The following is a 20,573-nucleotide window of genomic DNA, read 5'->3' on the forward strand; positions in this document are numbered from 1 at the left end:
CTCTGTCTCGTCTTGAAGAGAATTGAAGGGCACATGGCTAGCGCTGGAGAGAAAGCCTGAGAAGTCACATGAAGGGTGAGAGTATACCTAGAGCAGAGGGGCTGAAAGCAGCTGGCTGCCGCAGAGAAAGCCTCATGTGCTAAATGTTCAAGATGGTCGTCATTTTTTTTCTACAGGACACTAAGCACCTCAGTTCCCTCATCTGTAAATGGGAAGGTCCCTGCCTTACCTTACCTTCAGGTCAGTCTGAAGCTAAGATGGCCCCACATCAGGGAAAGTTCTGCGGGTACAGCTATACAGAATATTTACTCTGGCTCACACGCCCTGGATCCTCAGATATCTCAAAGACGGGTGAATCCAGGCATTCATATACAATTTTTGAAATCTGACTAAGGCATCAATCATAAAACATCCAATTTCATCCCAGGCTCAGAGTGCCGCTAGCCATTTCCCACAATGCTTGCATGTTATATTCGTTCAAGAATCAGGGTGGGAGAGCTGGCTGGAGTCCCTGCTAAAGCCACCTTGCTAGGAGAATCTGGGTGATTGTTGTTGGGTGGTTGAAGCAGGTTTGGCCCAGAGGGACTGGCCAGTCCCAGCCAAAAGCAGCCCGGGAAGTGACCCGTTGTCCCTTCCCACTCAACGTCCCTGCTGCAGGCTGCTCTGCGCAGATACATCTGTGGAGCTCCCCACAGGGGTTGGGCAGAGAGAGCTGTCGAGCTGGGAGTGTCAGCGAGTCTCTCCTGCACCCCAGAAAATGGATCCTATACTAGCACTCCTGGCTATGACACTCACCACCTCATTTCCAGGTGAAAGACCACAGCAGCTACTGCCCAGCCAAACCCAAGACAGGTCACCTCTTTATTTCATTCTGATTCCACAGGAGAGCTGATCATCTGGGCCCTGTTTGGAAATATTCTGTGCCAAACGAAATCTGAGTGAGGTCATTAATTATGAAAATTCACAATGCATAATTATAGTAATTTCTCTGATCACATAAACATTATACCACCATGAATAATTTAATAGGAATCCTGCTTTTGGAGAGAATGGCAATTAAAATAAAACCCAGGGAGGTGACAGTGAGGATGCATGTGGCCCGGGCTCGGGCGCGTTCGGAGGGAGGCTGTATTGTCCCTGCAACGTTCATTCCTTGCCATAAAGAATTATTCCCGACCTGAGTAGGTTGAGAAACAAACAAAGAAAACAGTGAGCAGCCTGAGAATTTATGAATAGGTTTCACTTCTGAAAGAGGAGGTCAAGAGCTCAAAAAAGATGGTTTCTCCCCCAAATAAAACAAAGTTCAAGTTTTGTCTTCACACACAGAGAAAGACAGGTCCCGACTGGGAACAAGCGATCAGTCCTGTTTCATAACCAAACAAACGGCAATACCCAAGTGCCCCAAGCTCTCTGAAGTTCTGCACAGAGCCAGCTCTAGAAGTAACTACAACTTTTCAGCACACACTGCCCCCATAGGTGTGTGGACAATTAAAAAGACTTGGGGGTGGGATGATATTGTGCCAGTCAAGACAAGAAAGAAACAAAACCCACTTACCCAGTGACTCTCCATTGTCATCACCCAAAGTTTTGTTAAGAGCTAACTAGGTTCATGAGCAGCAATGATTTGTGCACGAAGCAGCGAGGAGGGAGGTCCTGAGATGAGAGATTCAACAGTCACCAGCGGTGGGGATAGAGTAGGGTTGGCATCAGGGAGAGGTGCCTGGAACCTGGATGTAAGGGGACTCTGTGCTCACCAAGAACAATCTAGAAGCTACACGGCCAGATTCACACAATCTCCTACCATTTACAAAAAGCTGACCTGTGACTGTGCTCATTGGATTTCCAACTTTTTTCCATCAAGATTGGTTGTGAGATACGCATTTTACACTGCCACTCAGCAGGCCCCCCATGGAGAAGACTTAGCCATCCCATGTGCAAAGAACCCTGATAGCTTCTATTCTGTTCTATTTATTAAAAACAAATGTTAACAGAGATACCTCACATTGAGCTCTCTGTGGCCATAACCCACAGTTTATTTATCTATTTAACAAAACCTGAGGAACGGCCCACTGCCCCCAGCGGCTGTTCTTGTATCAACCCCTACTCAATACTGAGAACAGAGACCCACGTCTCACCTGCATCCACACTCGGCTGCAGCAAGTGTGCTGCTCGCTTCCCAGGCCACCTTGGCGCACAGTGGGAGGGAATTGTCAACTTCTTGTTAATTGACACAAAATCAAGTTCAGAGTGGGAACTGGGGTACCCGCCCCCATTTTACACAGCACACGTCTGGGGGAGACGGCTTTGGAGCCAGGAGCCTTCATCTCAGTTTCTTCCTACTCTCTCTTTTTGATTTTTTGATGGCTAGAAATGGAAAGTAGATCTGAGCGTGCATAAGAAGAAAAATAGCCATAAATAAGTCAGGGGTCCAGCCAGAGAAACATATGCTGCTCTAGACATTTCCACAGAGGGGTTGAACACAAGGGGTTGGTCACTGGGTGAGACGGGGTCCGAGAAGCCAAATGCAGGGCAGGGAGATGGCCCAATGTTGGCAACTTCAGGCAGCCATCCCAGCCCAGGAGATGGAGGGACAAGGGGGACAGATAGTGCTACAAGGTCCAGCCAGGAAGACAAAGCTGGACAGAGAGGGCAGGGACAGCGTGGTGGGAGCTGGAGCCCCTGGGGAGCCCCAGCTTTGGCTGGGGAACACCAAGCAGAGTGAGGAGGGGAGACAGACACTTGGCTTCTCCCGTCACTGTTCCTCTAGCCTCTGCACAGCCTTTCAACGGGTTGAGGTGGCCAGAAGGCAATTACAGCTGAGAAAGGGAGCTTCTTGTGATAGACACGGGACCACGGCAAACCGGCATGGCGGAGGCATGCCAGGCACTGACAACCAAGCCTTTGGAAACAGGACCTGGGGACGCAACCAGACTCAGACCCCATCACGGCTCTCTCCCTCTCCGGCATCTAGTTCTGCTTTGCTCAGCCTCCCAACCTCCTCTCCTCTGATGTCAGACCAGCTTCACTCCCAGAGTCGGGAAGCTAGCTGCAGGCTGCTCATAGCTTCCTAGCTGGTGACTGTCCACTCGGAGAAAGGGCTGTGAGACCTGGACACTTCCAGGTGCCAGGGAGGGAGTCAGAAACGGCTGCAGCACAAAGGAGGTACAAGCCCACTCAGTGGAAGTCCAGACACGTTTGAATCAGGCTTCCCGGTGCTGCCAGGGACCCACGTCTCACTGACAAAAGGAAGATTTTCCTCTTTGTAGGTTTTGTTCTCGGGGACACCCCACCCCGTGATGGGGCATCAGCAGGCACCGGTTCCCATGCCACCACTTTAAGCACCCCAAGAAAGAGCGAAGTGAGGTCTGAAGCTTCCCAGCGCCATCCAGAGAGGAGGGAGGCGCTTCCACGAGGCCTGGGGTCAGGGGCTCGAGGCACATCGGCCCCCACGGGAGGGCACAGGCCGGCCCACCAGCAGGGCAGTGCTCAGGCATCCAGCATGTGCTCCAGGCCGAGGAACCCACGCAACCCCGTGAGCTGGGACTTGTCCCTGGGGCGCAGTAATCAGAGGAGGGGACCGAGGCGGCCCAGGACAGCACCCCAACTGGCCATTGCAGGGCTCTGTTTGCAATGTGGAGAACTTCGAGGGACAGGGTTCTCCTCCTTCACCGGCCCAGGTCCCAGCCACATCCCTGGTCATGAGGAGAGCCGGTCATGGGGGTCAGTGGTGAGTGGGATCATGGGATGTTGTTACAATGAAGGGCAGCTGCACAGCCTCAGAGGCCAGACCCAGCAGTGGCTCCTTGCTGCGTGGACCCCAAGGGTCAGCAGGGGTTAGAGCACCGGGGGGCAGTGGGGCGCAACTTCTGCCTCCATGATCCAAGACAGGGAATGAGCCACGGGGCTCGGGCCTCTTGAGACCTCTGCCTAGAGATGACAAGTCCCCTTTAATGGGCTAAGCAAGTCAGCAGGCCAGAAGGCAGGCGGAGAGTCCAAGAGGGCAGAGAAGGGCAGGAAGGCGAGGAGGGCAGCAGCCCCGGGGGCCCTGTGGACTCCTTTAGGGCCGTGGGGGGTCAGGTCCCCAGGGCCAGCATCACCTCCAGTGGAGAGAAGCGGCGTGGGGCACAGGCAGGGACTTCAGACTCAGTTTCTACTTTAATACACAATAAGCTGCCAGTTACATACAGCGAAGAGGCTGTCCCAAACCAATCTGTTCCAAGAAATGGAAGAGTGGGGGAATTTCTTTTATTTTGAGAGAGTAGAGGTCTCAAGTCTCCCCTATGTCTTCTCACCCATTTTTCCCTCTTTGAAGTTCTCAAATAAACATCAAAGTCCCACCACCATCTGCTGGCAACCTGCAGATTTGTTGGCTTACAGAGGCCAATGAGCTCAATAATTCCCCAAACTTCGATGTCAAAAGGCAGAAAGGTAGAAAAAAGCAGCTCATGATGACCAGGGACCTGGAAAGGGGGAAGGGGGCTCGGCCACCACTGGGTCCAGAGGTTCTTTTGGGGATGATGAAAACGCCGTGGAATCAGACGGTGGTGATGGGTGCTCAACGGTGGGGGGCAAACTACACACCAGGGAATCACACGGTCCAAAGGGGCAAATTTTAAGGGGTGTGAAATAGATCTCAATTCTTTAATTCTATAAATAGAAACTCCAAATAATAACACCACATATAAAAATCTAAGTTATAAATAATAAAAACCTATAAATACAAATACCATCTCAATAAAATTTTTTTTAAAAAAAGAAAACATGCCAAGGATGAATTTATGATTTCTGAACAACAGCACTGGTGACTGTCAAACAGGGGGTGGGGGCTGGGGAGACGGGCCCCCGGGCGACACTGGCCATTGTGTGGACACATTTATGGTGGGCACAATGCAGGGGGGTCCCACCGGCTTCCAGCAGGTGGGGCGCCACCCCTGGACCCCAGCATTGAAGTCACGCCCAGAGTAGAGGAGGGTGAGGTCGTGACTGCTGGGAGTCGAGACAATTTACAGCCCCTGCTGGGGTGCAGACGCTGCTGCTTCACTTTCCTGGGGGAGCCTGGGTCCCCAAAAGCACACCCCACTTTTAAACGCGGTTCCTCTTTTGAAATTCTGGGCATTTGTGCATCGGAATCCTGAGACACCCATGCATTCAAAAATGCATGAGAACATTTTCATGGGCCAATCCAATATTTTTTATACAATTTCCTAGTAACTGAAACGCACGCTATCTATGTTTTATGCTCAATGAACTATAGAATGCAAAGTTCTAATAATCTGTTATTCTTTTGGCTTCCAGAAGAGAGAGCAGGAGTCTTAAGAATGTTGTACCCCTGTTGGAGCAGGAGAGGAGAAAAATCTCTGAACTTCAGTACCTATCCCAACAGGGCAGCTATCTGGGTGCGGGTATTGTATTTCCTTACAATATACCACCTGCACCCCGACCTCATCAGGGGCTGCCACTTGGGTGAAATGCAGAGGCCGAGCCCCTGGGTGAGAGCCCCCCCTCAGTCCTGTGGCTCCCGGGTTCCCAGGGCTGCAATGAGCACCTTTCTCTGTCTTCAGGTTTCGCTCCATCATTTCAGGAAATCCTTCTCCTACTCTCCCAGGAGCTTGGGGACACGGCTGCAATGGGGAGATTCAAATCCGGGAGGAGACAGGAGGTACCAGTGGTAGGGCTCTCCCAGTCCGCCTGCCCCCCCAACCGCCTGCCCGCCCAACCATCTGCCCACCTGCCCCACTCCCCCCACCGCCACACCCCCACAAGTATTAGCCCCACTGCGCCGGGCGAGACCATTCTGGGAAGGACCCAGATGCGCCTTTAAAAATGCTATTAGTTATGTACTTATTTTTAAAGTTTATGGGAGAAAATGCAATCAGCCTTCCTCGGAAGTTGCTACTTAGGGTGGGGCTCAGATCTAAAGGAAAGACAGGAAATAGAGATCTACAGCTGCTAAGTAACTGGAAACGCAGAAGAGACCCACGCGCGGCACAGCAGTGCCGGGATCCACGAGGATGGCCGCGGACAAGCCCTGCGCATGCGCCACCGGCAATTCCCAGACCCTGAACATGGGCTTAGAGGCGCCTTCTGGGCATATTTGCTTTCTTTCAGAAAATCCTACAAAATAAGTTTTATAAGTGCGTCTGTGTCATGTGTGAGGTGTACTGTGTGATGTGCGTGAGTGTAGGTGTGAGTATGCATGAGTGTGTGTGAGTGTGTGGGTGTCACCTCCAGGGGCTGAGAGCCCAGCACTGGGAAGGAGGGGGAGGGGGAGCGGCGGGAGGGGGGAGAAGAGGAGGGGGAAGGGAGGGAGAGAGGAGAAGGGGGAGGCAGCTGCCCCGGTTGGGTGTACCCCCGAGGGCTGGCAGAGCCACTGCCCAGCTGCACCTGTGGCTGAGGCCTGACAAAGTCACGCCCTGGTCCCCTCGGTACTGGGGGAGCAAAGCAGGACACCCCACCCGGGAAGCCCCTTCTTCAGCGAGGCCCTGCACAGCAGAGTAACAGAAAAAAGCGGAGGCAGGAGAAAGGACGCCCACTTAGGGCAGGGCAGGCCCCGGGGAGAGGGGAGGGCGGGGTGGGGGGAAAGGAGGGCAGGGGTGTGGGGGAGAGAGGGGCGTGGGGGTCAGAGGCATGGGGGGGCAGGGCCGTGGGGGAGCCTCCTGTGGGGCTGGGAGGGGCCCTGACTGCACTGTGCCGAGGTGCCCGGAAGGCCGCAGCGGGCCCCCAGACCCGGCAGTGGGGCCCCGGATGCACGCTCGGAGCGCAGCCTGCAGAAGGGGCCAGGCCCGCCTGCCCCGAGCACGCGTCCCGTCTCACAATCAAACCGCGGGCGTTCTACCAAGAAACAAATGGCCTGAGCTTTTAAAAAACTGTCAGGGTTATAAACGACTAACCAACACACACACACACACACACACACACACACACACACACACACACACACGAAAACAAACACACGGGACAATCAGCTGAAGGCTGTGCCTGGTTAAAGGACACTAAAGATACCTGACGACTAAATGCAACTTGTGATCCGGCCCTGGGTCCCGGCCAGGAAAAAACTGTGTTTCTTCCTGCCATAAACATTAGTGGGATACCTGCAACACCTAAACAAAGTCTGCAGCCAGAAAACAGTCCTGCCATGGTACTGCTTTCCCGATATTGATCATCACGAAGTGATTATGTAGGGAAGTCCTTGCTTTTAGGAAATACACACTCAAGGAACATCATGTGAGCAACATTTGAGCGGCTCAGATATTACATGCGCATACGTTCAGGGAGAGAGAAACACAGGTAGGAGAAAAAATGATAAAGCAACGGCAGTAAAATGTTACTATTTGGGGGTTGGAGGTGAGGAGCATATGGGATACTGTGTACTGTTTTTGCAACTTTTCTGAAGCTCTAAAATTATTTCCACGGAAAAAGTTTAAAATAAACAAGACACTACGGGGCAGAAGTGGCGTGCTTGCAATGGGCGTGACTTAAGCAGCAGTTCTCGGCCAGGGCGCTCGCCCCAGGGGGTCTGCAGATTTTGGCCACATCCAGGTGGGGGGCTCCTGGCACGCAGGGGGTAAAAGTCTGCAGAGGTGCTCCACGTCCTGCCCGGGACAGGCCACCACAGACAAGCTGGCCCCGATGTCCACAGGAGGGCCAGGGTCACGATGCCGGCGCACCCGGGGAAGAGGCAGGCTGAGGGGGTCGCCCCAGGCAGGCACTCCCACCTGGCACAGGTGTGGCTTCCCCTTTGGGCCACCTCCTGCCCTCCTGTCCACTCTCCACCTGGCAAAGGAGGAGCCTCATGGTGGGCACTGCCCGGGGACCTGCCTGCAACCCACTCCTCTCTGCTCTGGATACTCCTGCCCAAGCCCCGAAACCTGAGGCCAGTCTTGGGGGGCAGCAGAACAGCCCACACCGAGGGCCAGGCCATGGGAAGATTGCAGGGGAACAGGGCAATGCGGTCATCTGATCTGAAGCACGGCTCCAGCTGAGGTCCTTTGGCCGTGATGGGGGCCACTGGGACCCCGGGTGAGAGAGGACAGGGTCTGTGGATCAGGCAGCAGCGCTGCAGCGAGGCCGGCTCCCTGGTTTTGATGCCGTGCTGTGGTTTGCTGGGAGCCCATCCTTGGTTGTAAGAACAGGGGCGAGGGCACCTGTCCAGCCATCCACCCTGCAATGGCTCCAGGCAGGAGAAGTTCCGCACGCCCGCTCCTGATTTTCTAGAGGCCTGAGATGATCTCAACGTAAAACAGCAGGAGACCTCCGACCATCGCTCACTGTGCCCAAGAGCTCTTCATTCGTGCATGTGTCAGCCTCGGGAGGAAACAGAATCCAACTCGGATGGTCCAAGTGGTTTTGCTGGAGGGACTACCCTTGGAGAAAACCTAAAAAGGGAGGCAGGGTGCCTTGAGATAAGGAGCAGTGGAGCATCCTGAGCGCCTGAAGCCCAGGGAGAGAGGAATCATGGATGGGGGCTGCAGGACAGGAGCCCAGTGGGGTGGGGTGGGGACACACAGAAATACAACCCCAAACGGGGGAGTGAGTGGGACTAAATACCAGGGCCTCTCTCCTCCTTTGCCCTCAGGTCTCCTGCCATCCATCTGCCAGCTCCACACAGAACCCAGTTGGCACAGGAACCAGGAGCTGCCATCTGCAGGACTCAGCTGAGAAGGACGTAGGGGAAGGCAGGATGCATTTGGGGTGTGAACAAACGGGAAATGAAAAAGCAGTCAAATGAAAAAGCTCCCATTTGACCCTTTTCCGTAACTCTGGGAGATGAGTCTTCCCAGGCCCGAAGCACAGATACATGAGCCGAGGCTCCGTGAGACTGAGCAGTTGTCAGAAGGGCATATCCCTAAGTTTTGTTTTTGCCTCCCCAACAGGACCATCAGGTGAGGCAGTGGCCCTGACTTGCTGGAACAAAGTCCTTTTAGAACCTTCTTTGCCTCTTCTAACCAGTACTCAGACCCACCCCTTATAGCAGTCTTGCATTGCCTCTGATATTGATGAGAGGGCTGGGATGGCAGGCAAGTGATAAATGCTCACCCTTGGTTTGGACAAGCAGGACACAAACTCAATGAGGAAAACACATCCTCACGTGCCTCCTGCTCATTTACCCTCATCCTGGTAGACTTCTAAAGACGAAAGACGCAGCTTGTTTGCACAACTCGTCTCCATCCTTTCTGCCATCTTGCTCATGCTCCTGAAACTGAAATAGTGGGAATATTTCTTGTTTTTTCTGGTTCCAACCTAGGAGAGTAACAGCACCCCAATTTCCCTCTGCAGCCCACTTTCAGCTGATGCAGAACCCACAGTTCCCAGCCTGAATGTTTAGAGTGCATTACCTTCTATCAACCAGCTTGACTGGTTCAGAGATGTATGACCTGAGCAGACCAGTGAGACACAGGCCAGCCTTTCCTAGGATGTTGGGAGAGGATATTTCACCCCTCAAGTGTAATATCCCTCTCCACCAACACCCAGCAGGTAGAACCAAAGAATGAAGCCAAATTCATAATGGGCAAAGCCAAGAACCCCAAATAAATAAAATAAACAACTTCTGATGATACCATTGAATGCCTGGACCAAGCCATGCCTGATGCCCATCAGAACAATCCATGAACACCTGGATCGAGCGAGGCATGCCTGATGTCTGCTGGAACATTTCCATCACACCCATTGTCAGTGACTCCCCATTATTTCTGTAATCCTGACATTCAGTTGTTAAGATAAGTTCCCAATTCAGGGTGTTTTTCACTGTTTACTGTGAAATGCTGGCCTCTGTTCTAAGTTGATTCATTTTATGTGGCCATTTCTGAGAACCAGGTACCCTCAAGGAAGGAGGGTCTCCTGCATCTCACCTGAGGGGAAGAGGTGGGGGCCACAGAGGGTGGGGGACCACACAGAGACAGTGACTTGCCACTTTTGCCTCTGGCCAGCCCAGAGACGAAAGATGACTGTGTTAGAGTCTCACATCCGTGCTATGGGCATTCTCACATCAAATTCCCACAGGCCCACCTTGCTGGACAGGCTGACAGGGAGAAGGCAAGATGGCAGGTTCCATCCCCTGCTAGATACCACTTATAAAATGGTGGCTATCTAAAGATTGCTGGCAAATAAATTACACCTCCCCATTTCCACCAACTAATAGGAAATAAGTGATTAGATGAAAAAGAAATATGAGATGCCAAAGACAGAATTGAGACACGTATTCCTTTGTTCGTTTGTCCAATCATTCAACATTAGGGGCCTAATATGTGGCCTGCACTAGAACTGACAAGCAAAAGAGACAGTTCTGCCCTGTCTGCCCTCTTGCAGCTTAAATTCTAGGAGAGGGGATGATAGATAAATAAGTCAAACCTTTAGTTTATCAGGTGATGAAAAGAACAAAGGAAAACAAGGAAGGCCATAGAAAGTGCTGGAACAGAGAAGGGCAGATGGCGTGGATAAGACTTCTGGGAGAAGATGGCGTCTGAGCAGAGACCTGAAGGAAGGTATCTGGGAGACACTCCACAGCGGGCACGTGCAAAGGCCACGAGGTAGAAGCCTACCTGGGGAAGCGTGGGTGCTACTGGGGCTGGAGCGGAGTGCAAGGGGGCCGGGATTAGGGACGAAGTCAAGGGGGTGGGGGCCCGCAGGACAGGAGCAGTGGTGGAGACTGTGGGTGGAGGGCTCGGAGCACAGGCTGACATGTCCCGAAGCTGCCCAGGAGTGACTGCACAGGGGGCTTCTCCCGCCAACAGGCAGCTGGTGTTTGCCGAAGATGATAGGACTTCATCTTCTCCTGGGGTTATCAGGACCAAATACCGGGAATTAGCGATCCTTTAATAAGCACCTGGCAGTACCAAAGCCTTAGCAGACTGTGTGCCTGGTGAACAGGAGGTTAAGACAGTTGAGAGAGGAAATAAAGTCTCCTTTGCCTGAGACTGAACCTCCAAGGACACCTCAAACCCTTGGAGATGGGTAAGAAGGTATTTTTAGACTGTTCCCACCCCTGGATGGGGGCACAGACCTCCCCAAATTAGCAGGTGCTCTCCTAGCCAAAGCGACTGACAGGAGGGGCAGCCAAGGCACCAGCAGGGCGGAGGGGAGCTGGTCCAACGGCACACCCTCGGGTGTGCTGTGCGTGAGCTGCTGGTCACAATGACGACCACCTAGAAATGAGGCTGCCCAAGAGCACCGCAGAGCCAAGAGATGGAGAGAAACTGTCCAATGACATTGTTTGATCCCCTGGATCCAGCAGTGCCTGAAGCCCACTTTCAGTTTTCTAGAGACACCTTAGGCATGGTTTGCTTCAGCTGGAATTTGGGCGTTTTCAACTAAAGTCAAGGGCAATGGCTGAGTATCTGGTGCATCCTCAAAGCAAGTGGGGCAAATTATTTCAGGACTTCCAACACAGCCTCACTGTTTCCAATGTAGACAAAGCAAGTTTCCAACCTCCTTTCTCCTGTAGTGATAACAGCCTCCTTATTTTGGCTTAAAATCATCAGGAAGCTGTAGCTCAGTGGGAAAACCAGAACTAAGGTTTTGTTGGGGGGCGGGGGAGGTTGTCTTAAAGTTCCTTTGTTTACTCTGAGAATATGAGAATCCCTTAATGCCTCCAAGAGTTGCTCATCGGCTCCAGTGAACCAAAGCGACGGGTGTTATATTCACATTTCTGCAGCAGAGGCAACGAGGAAACACAGTGGGAAGCAAATATCATAATTAAGGGGCCAGAGAGACCAACTGAGCAAGAAAGACAAAAAGAACTAACTGCAGAAATGGACAAAAAAATATATAGATTTCCCTAGAGGATGCATGGGGCCTTTGCTGGATGGCTCCTGACTCTGGAAGCCCAGGGAAGGGGTAATAAGACAGTGCCAAGAGGATGATTACACTAAGGCAAATGGGATTATGTCTAAACTGTAGTTAAACAAGAAGTGCATCAAAGGATGTCTCGGAATATAAATCCCTGGATTCCTGTTTAGGTCGATAATAAACAGAGATGTCACACTTGACCAGGTTTTCCTATTCCTTGATGTCATGAAATGCACTGTTGTGTTTTGTTTTTTAATACTATTCTCAGTTATTTTAAGAATCTGTGTACAGTTTCTATTAGATTACACTGTGATTCTTCTCCATAACATTACTAATAATATGCATAATAGCCATGTTTAACTTAACTTTTACTCTATGCCAAGACTTACTGTATACAGTGGGTTCAGTGGTGCATATCCTCTTGCCAAAAAAAAAAAAAAAATTCTTTTTTCTACCTGGAATCTACAAATGTGATCTTATTTGGGTAAAGGGTCTTTGCAGATGTATTTAAGTTAATGATCTCAAAATGAGGTCACCCTGGCTTACAGTGGATCCTAAATCCAAGACATGTGTTCTTATAAGAGACAGAAGAGGGAAAGAGAGAAGAGGCCAGGTGAGGATGGAGCAGAACGTGGAGTGATGTTGCCACAAGCCAAAGAACAACTGGAAGCAGCAGCAGCTGGAAGAGGCCAGGAAAGATTCTTCCCTAGAGCCTTTGGAGAGAACATGGCCCTGTCCACACCTTGATTTTGGATGTCCAGCTTCCAGAATGGGCCACCCTAGGAACTAAGAGACTGTGCTAAGTATCCTAAGGCCATGTTTTCATTAAATCTTCCCAACAAACCTGCATAGTAGGAGCATTAGTTTCCTGGCTGCTAAAACAAATACCATGCAGTGATGGCGTACAGAACAAGAATTTCTTGGTTCATGGTTCTGAGGCTAGGAAAAGTCCAAAATCGAGGTGTCAGTAAGGCGAGGCTTTTGACTCTAGGACTGTGGCATTCGGGATGGCTGCTGGTGACCCGTGGTCCTTGGCTTTTCCATTGCACCACAAAGCACATGGCAGTGTCTTTCCCTTCTCCTCTGGGTTCCCTGACTTCCAGCTTTTGGCCACTCCCTGTGGCTTCTCCTTCCATGTCCAGTGTCCTCTGCTTATCCACTAATGGATTAAGGTCTGTCCTCATTCAGTTTGGGCACACCTTAACCAATAACGCATGGTAGATTCTATTTACACGGGGGTTCACACCCCACAGGATTAAGGATGTGCACTGGCCTTTTGCAGGGAACATGATTCAATCCCCAGCAATAGGTATTATTATCTTTACTCAATAGGATAATAACTGAGATTCAGAAGAGCTTTCATTTACTCTAGTTTTCACTGCACACAGAGTAGGTCCCAGAGCTAGTGGGATGGACAGGAGTTGATTCTACATCGGATCCCATTCCACCTTCCTTTGTTAACAGCTCTTAAATTTTGCTCTTGGAAGGAAACCATTTCCCATTGACTACAAAATGGTAAACCAATAATCAGATTGTGGATCTAGACGACCTGCTCCCATTCCTGGTCATACCTTAGAATCACCAGAAGCATTTTTAAAAGTAAAACAACCAATTAACACTATGCTCACCTGCACACTACCACTGCCAAACATCCTGATTCCATTGGTCTGGGGATCTCATTGTTTAAAGTTTCCCACATGATTCTAAAGTTTGGGCAGAGTTATACGCTTGTTTCTTTGAAGAAGCTAAAACATGAGCAGAGAAACAAAAAGAAACAAAATGGTAAAAACTCCTTTTTTCCAACAGTGGTATCCCAAAAAGGTCAGACATGAATTACAAGTACAGGGACAATAGATCCGGCAACTTCTTGCTCTTATGAGACCTTCAGCTTTCCTTCAAAGCCATGAGCCCCCAATCCTTCATTGCTTTGATTGCCTTAACATAAAGACTTCTAGTCAATTTAGCCAGGAAGGGGAGAACAGAGGCTCAGCCTCCAGCCCCCACATCTATAATACAGGGCCTGCACAAGCGATACCTCCCACGGTGCTGACCCAAGGGTTATGAGGACGAAAGAGAAAAAGCATTGCAGAGAGAACAGACATCACAGTCTACTTCAAATTTGGGTGCTAGAGGATCCCAAACCTTCAAGTGGGAACCTAAGTGGGTTCCCAAGGACCACACTCCTAAAGCACAATTAGAAAACATCTTATTCAGAAGGAAAAGAATCCATGCACACTGCAGAAGGCAAGAAATCAGTCACCCTGGGAGAGTAACTTGAAAGCATTGCCTTGGAAATTTTGCTAATTCAGATTCTGGCTGAGTCGTGGTTTACTTTTTTCCCCTCCCCTTGAAGGCAGCAACTACTAAATACCAAAGGTGTATAAACAAGATAGCTCAGCAAAGAGGTGGGGGTGGGGTGGGGAATAAGGTTCTGCAGAGAAAATGTTTTCAAGAATATCAGAAGTGCCTATCACACAGAAGCACAGGCAATCTAATGAAGCATAATTTTTATCCTTCATTAAACTACATACAAATAATCTGTAATCCATTTCTCTTAGCCACACTAAAGTATAAGAATACATGCATTTAAAATAGATATACATAGCTTGCTGTGTAAAACATGTGGGAAAATAATTGGGAGTACACGTTTTCAGGATTCTTATGCAACATATGAAGCAGTATAACACAACTTGAAACTAGGTTTAGATTAAAGACGTATATTGTAAAACGTAGGACAATAAGTAAAACAAAATTTAAAATGAGGTATAAATAGTGGGTCAATAGTGGATATAAAAGCAGAATCATAAAAATATTCATTTCAAAAGCAGGCAGAAAAAGAGCGAAAAAATAAAACAGAGAGGACTCAAAGAAAACGATAGCAAGGTGATAGATTTTAATCCAAACATACCAATAATCGTATTAAATGTAAATGGTCTAAAACATAACAATTAAAATACAGAGATAGACTGAATAAACAAACAAGACTGTATGGTATCAACTATATGGTATCTACAAACAACCAACATTAAATATAAAGACAGAAAAGTTAAAAGTAAAATGATGAAAAAATATGTTACCATGCAAATACTAATCAAAAGAAAGCTGAGGTGGCTACATTAATCTCAGGTAACAGACTCCAGAACAAGGAATATTTCCATGAATAAAGAGGGACAATTCATAATGATAATCAGAGAAAGTCATCAAGGAGCCAATAATCCTAAGTGCACATGTAACTAAAAACAACATTTAAAAATACATGAAGTAAAATCTGGCAGAATTGAAATGAAAAACAGACAAACTCACACCCTAGATGGAGACTTCAACACTCCTCTCTCAGTAACTGACAGAACAAATAAAAAATCAGTAAGGATATAGATCACCTGAACAACATGACACATTTAGAGAATCTTTTAACCTTGGGTTAGGCAGATATTTTTCAGATGTGAAAAATCTAAAAACATGATCACTAAGAGAAAAAATTTAATAAATTTTTTTAATTAAAATGAAAAGCCTCTTGTTCTGTAGCATATTGATAGAAGATAACTGCAAAACCCCTATCTGATAAAGGACTTGTATATTGCATAGAAAAAACACTTCTAAAGACCAATACTAGGAAAATAAATGGAAAACAATGGGGTAAAAAAAAATTTGAAAAAGACACTTCACCAAAGAAGGTATAAGGATGACAAGTGAGTATATCAAAGACTGTGTACCATCGTTAATCATGAAGGCGCGAAGTAAAACCTCATTGAAATACCACTATACGCCTAAAAGAGTGGCTAAACAAAACTAAATACATAATATCACGTACTAACAAAGATGCAGAAACAATGGGAACCCTCACACATTACTGGTGGGAGTGCAAAGTACCACAACTGTGTTTGAAAAGCGTTTACAGCTTCACACTAACTACACCAGCCACCAAGCCCAACTGTAGGTTTTATTTACCCAAGAGAAATGAACAAAGTGTTCACCTGAAAACTTGAATATTTAAGTCTGTGAATATTTAAATAAACTTTCTTCAAAAGTGCCCCAAACTGGAAGGAATCCCAAAGTCCCTCAGCTGTAAAGTGAATATGCAAACTGCAATACATTAAATGCAACATTATTCTGCAATAAAAAGGAACAAAACTACTGATATACAGGCGAATGTCAAATGCATTATGCTAAGTGAAAGACAGCATATTCAAAAAGCCGCATACTGCATGATTCAATTCATAGGCATTAGGAAAAGGGCAGAAAATGTGTCAGTGGGTATTCAGGGATTTGGGGAGGGGGTAGGAAATGGCTACCAAGGGGGACAAGAGGAATTTTAGGGGGTAATGCAAATGTTCTTTGTGATGCTGTTTACATGACTAGGTCAAAACTCATAGAACTGTACACTCAAAAGTGTGAATTTTAGGGCGGGCCACGGTGGCTCAGCAGGCAAGAATGCTTGCCCGCCACACCAGAGGACCCGGGTTTGATTCCCGGTGCCTGCCCATGTAAAAAAAAAAAAAGTGTGAATTTTATTCCACATGAATGATAATTTAATGAGCCCCAATTTAAAAAGCAGATAGGTGTAAAAATATTCTATGAATCAGACTTTTCATTTCTTCCACTGATTCGATAATGTCCTCCTTCACTGCCAATTAATATACCAAAGACTCATTTTTATTAACCTTGCTTTCCATGGCTATGGATGTATGAACTATCTAATACATGTAATGGCTTTGTTTTAACCTCTGCTTATGGAGGTGCTAGCTGTCAAGATAACTGAGGGGTCAACATTCTCCTCTGCCTAATTTAGCCACCCTTGCAATTAAGGGCGAGATGAGGAACATCTGGAGGTAAAAGCTCACATGCCGGAGGAAAGGGCCTAGCAGGTAAATGGGGGGAGGGGCGGAGATCCAATAGACACCTCCCCACCCAGAGGGGGCACCCCCACTCAGCCCATGCCCATTTTAGCCAGGTGGGATTGTGCAACCAAAGTTGGCAGAGAATCCACATGTTTAACAGAAGCTGGAGACCCTGATTTTTAAATGTGAAATCTCTGAATTGTTAAATGTCAGAAGCCCATTCTTTTTTTTTTTTCTCTTAGCACTGTATAGATGAAAGCGTACCTGTCTGCAGGTGCAAATGTTTGCAAGCATCAGTCAAGAGGTTGGGCACAGAGGAGAAGAGGAGAGGACTAGGGCACTTAGCCATTAATGGAATGGCTTCCAAGAGGCTGAAACAAGTTCAGAGAAGCTGAAATCCAGCGGGGAATTTCAATTTGAAGGACAGGAAGGACTGGGTGGAAAGAAAACCTACGTGTTTTCAGTGTCCCAAGGGCACCTGAGGGTGCATATTGTGGGTGATCCCTTCTGTGGTGGGAGAGCTGCCAAGTACTCCCCTACCCTGGCCACCTCCTACTCATTCCACCCGCCCCAGCTCCCAAATCTCTGATCAGAAATTCAAAATTCCCAAAGCCCTGAAATTCCAAAGTTTTTTCCTCCCAAAAATGCATTTGATGGCTAAGGCTGACCTTGAATGTAGTGAGGCTATAAGGGGTCTTAATTACCCCCCTTTATGTAAATACTCATGTTTCACACAAAATTACCTGTGGATGCAGTTGGGGTACAGTTGGGGGGCTATTCCAGACCCAGGTTGGGTTATTATACAATAATGTATATGACCCTAGGTTGTTATGCTCTGTTTTACCACTCCAAAATTTCAATATATCTCAATCTTGACATACAATTTTTAAAGCCTGGTCTTGCCTAACCTTCCCAGGGGTCCCGCATGTAAGTGCAGCCATTACTGAATTCTGGGGGTGCACCTGCCCTCCCCCACCCCTCCACCTGCTCTCTCTGGGGACAATTCATCAACTCTAACTCCAGGGGGCTTTGCCTTCTCTCTACTTCAGCCCAACTCTTAAATCCTAGGGAAAAACATGCCCGTCTTTTCATGCCCTGCACCCTGCCCTATTTATGGAACCTCTTAAGGACAAATACATATTCCAAGCCCTGATAAACTGCAAAGCTTCTCAATCCACAGTCAAAAATAAACCCACAATTGGTATTAAAAATTGATCAGCAGTTTCAAGGATTCCAGAAATCAGCACTTAAATCCTCGTGCAGGAGGAAGCCGAGATGGCTTTTCTTCTCTTCCCTTTTTGTTTTTTTATTCAAGCCAGCAGAAATGTGAACAAAGGTCAGAAAACTTTTTTCTCTATAAGAAATCATATGGAGCAAATAGTTTCTTTGTGGAGGAATCAGAGGTTGGAATGAGCTGCTGCTTTTAATCAGGAGAAACAAACTGAGAAGTATTTTACAGAAGACAAGGGAGAGCCATATGCCCCCAACTCAGGGCGTGAAAAATTATGAAGCAAAAGCCAGGAGAGAAAAACCTCACCAAATCAAGGCTGCATTAGCCAGCGGGCTAATGGGTGGCTCTGGGGTGGGGGTGCCGGCTTCTGGAACCCCACAATCTCCTTTAACCCTTTCTGTGCACACAGCAGCTTCAAAGCAAGCCCTAGCTCGGCTCTCCAACCAGACTGTACCAAGTTATCTTGAATCAAAAGTAAAATCCTCTAGACAGATTAAAAAAAAATGACTGGGAGCTTTAAGAAAAGCCAACAGCATGCTTTAGAAAGAAGATTCAGGGTCCTCACCTGATTAAACCTCTCAAGAATGCGGGAGACAGCCCCGTGAAGGGCTCTCGCCTCGGCTCAGTTTCAATGACACGACCTTCCCTTACAAAGTGCTTCTGTCCATTAAGTCATTTTATCACCAAAGAACCGCAGTGAAGTCCGGGAGGGGATTCTTCCCATGGTTACTGTACATTTAGGGAAACTGAGCTTTGGAATGTCAGCGCCCAGAGCTAAGGGCAGAATTCAGGCACCGGTTGTGCAAACGAGACAGGCGTCACCTCCCCCACCGGTCGCAACCCCGACACGCACACACTTGGGTCTACCCGGGCCCCTGGGGCGAAAGCGGCACAGTCCCAAACCCAGCAATCCTGTCTCCCTGGGCCGTCGAGGACCCGCAGCCTGCGGGGGGTAGATCTCTCCGGAATTTCGGACCCCGCCTAATGACTTTTGAAAAGCAAATGCTACTTTTTAACGCCATTTGGCAACTTGTCTCTCCCGCTGCATTTCCGGCCGGGCCTGGGGGGCTTTCAGGCGGGAAAGAGGACGGCACTTTCCCGGGTTTTCTAGAACTCCGCTCGGGCCCCAGGGCTGCGGCGTGCGCACACCTCGGTTTACCCCAGGGGCCCTGTAGACCCTTCCTCCCGCCAAGGGCGGAAAGAAAGCCACATTCTCGCCGCTTCTCTGCGCGGCCTGCACCCCTGGGCGCCCGGGGGTCTCTGTGGGCGCAGCCGCCGTGCCCGCAGGTCCCGGGTCTCTATCCTCCCGCCCTGGGCGCAGGTGCCGCCGCGCAGCTGCGCCTCATAACAATAATCATGATCATAAAACCCAACAACAACGGCTACCTTTCGGGGGTCCTTTGGGCGCTCTCCGTGAGGTCTCTTAAATTCTCTGGGCCCTAAGAGGGAGCTTCGTCATCCCCATTGTAGAGACCAAGAGACTGAGGTAAGGGGCCTCCAGGGACAGGACTGGGGAGGGAGGCGGGGGGGAGCCCAAATCTGACCGCGAACCGCGTACCCACCCCCTCCAGCCGTGGGGAGCCCCTTTCTGCACTCCCAGAACACACCTGGCCGAATTTGGGGTCCCCGGAGCCGCGAGTTTTTGCCCAGCAAGGGTTCGCGGTGAGCTGCGCGTCCAGTGCGCTTCCCTCCCGGGTCACGAGCGGCTGCTCCAGACCCCATGGTTGGGGGATGGGGCCGCAAAAGACCGTGTCCCTCTTCCTGGATCCCCAGTCCCACAGTCGGACTGAGCTGGGCTGAGGCTGACACACCATGATTGGGAAGAGGGGGGTGCAAAGAACCCGGAGCAATACCGGGGGCACCCACGCTGGGGACGGAGGGAGGACCCCAGGACCTCGGGGTCGGAGAACAAACAGTGCCCCTCAGCCACGCCTCCCCCTCACCTCGGGGCCAGCACCCCACTTGGCGAGCGGTCCCGGGGAGGGGAACCCGGAGATGGCGGCCCTCCCGGTCCGCGCATCCAGGGAAGGGGCTGCCCGGCGCCCCGCAGAGCCGATCCCGGCGGGGCCAGAGCCCTCGCCAGGGTCCCCAGACACCCCCACGTTCCGGCTCCCCCCGTCCGAGCTCATGCGGACCCGGGGAAGTTCCCGCGCGCCGGACGCCCGCCCGGGTCCTTACCTCTGCTCAGCAGCGCGCCCAGCACCAGGCTCAGCGCCCGGCACAGCGGCGCCCCCGGCCCCGGGGCCGCGCCCTCGGAGCGCATCCTGCTTCCCGGCCGCTCACGCCGCGCGCCCGCCCGCGGGCCTCGCGGGCTGCCCCATGCCGGGACGACCTCCCCGGCAGCCGCTACGCCCCGGCCGGCGCGCCTCCGAGCACCGCGCCCCGCCCCTGCCGGCTCCGCGCCGCGGCGAATCCGGCCCGCGGCTGCTCGCGCTCCCGCCCCGACAACTTTTCTCCAGCCGCATCTGCCACCGCCGGCGCTGCCGGCCCCGCCCCCGGCCCCGCCCCCCGCCCCGGGCCCGAGCTGAGCTGAGCGCGGGGGAGCCGAGCGCGCGCCCCGCGGCGGGGAATGCGCAGGTCTTGGGGAGTTCAAGACGGGCAGAGTCCCTCACCACGCCACCCTCCCCGTGGCCACGGCGGGGCCGAGTGGTCGCCACGCCCCATCCCCCGCCTGCAGAGCCGGGGACATTTGGCCAGCTGTGGATGGAGATAGATGCAGC

General features: G+C 50.4%; 1 protein-coding gene across 1 annotated transcript in view; it reads right to left on the reverse strand.

Moving 5' to 3' along the window:
- TMEM132C (transmembrane protein 132C) overlaps positions 1-20,116 on the reverse strand; it is a 404,239-nt gene extending 384,123 nt beyond the window's left edge. The window contains exon 1 of the mRNA XM_077159319.1: positions 20,032-20,116. Within this exon, the coding sequence (XP_077015434.1) occupies positions 20,032-20,116 (85 nt within the window). The remainder of the gene's footprint in view (positions 1-20,031) is intronic.
- Positions 20,117-20,573: the final 457 nt, after the last annotated feature.

This window comes from Tamandua tetradactyla, chromosome 5 (assembly GCF_023851605.1).
Source record: "Tamandua tetradactyla isolate mTamTet1 chromosome 5, mTamTet1.pri, whole genome shotgun sequence".
NCBI lineage: Eukaryota > Metazoa > Chordata > Mammalia > Pilosa > Myrmecophagidae > Tamandua > Tamandua tetradactyla.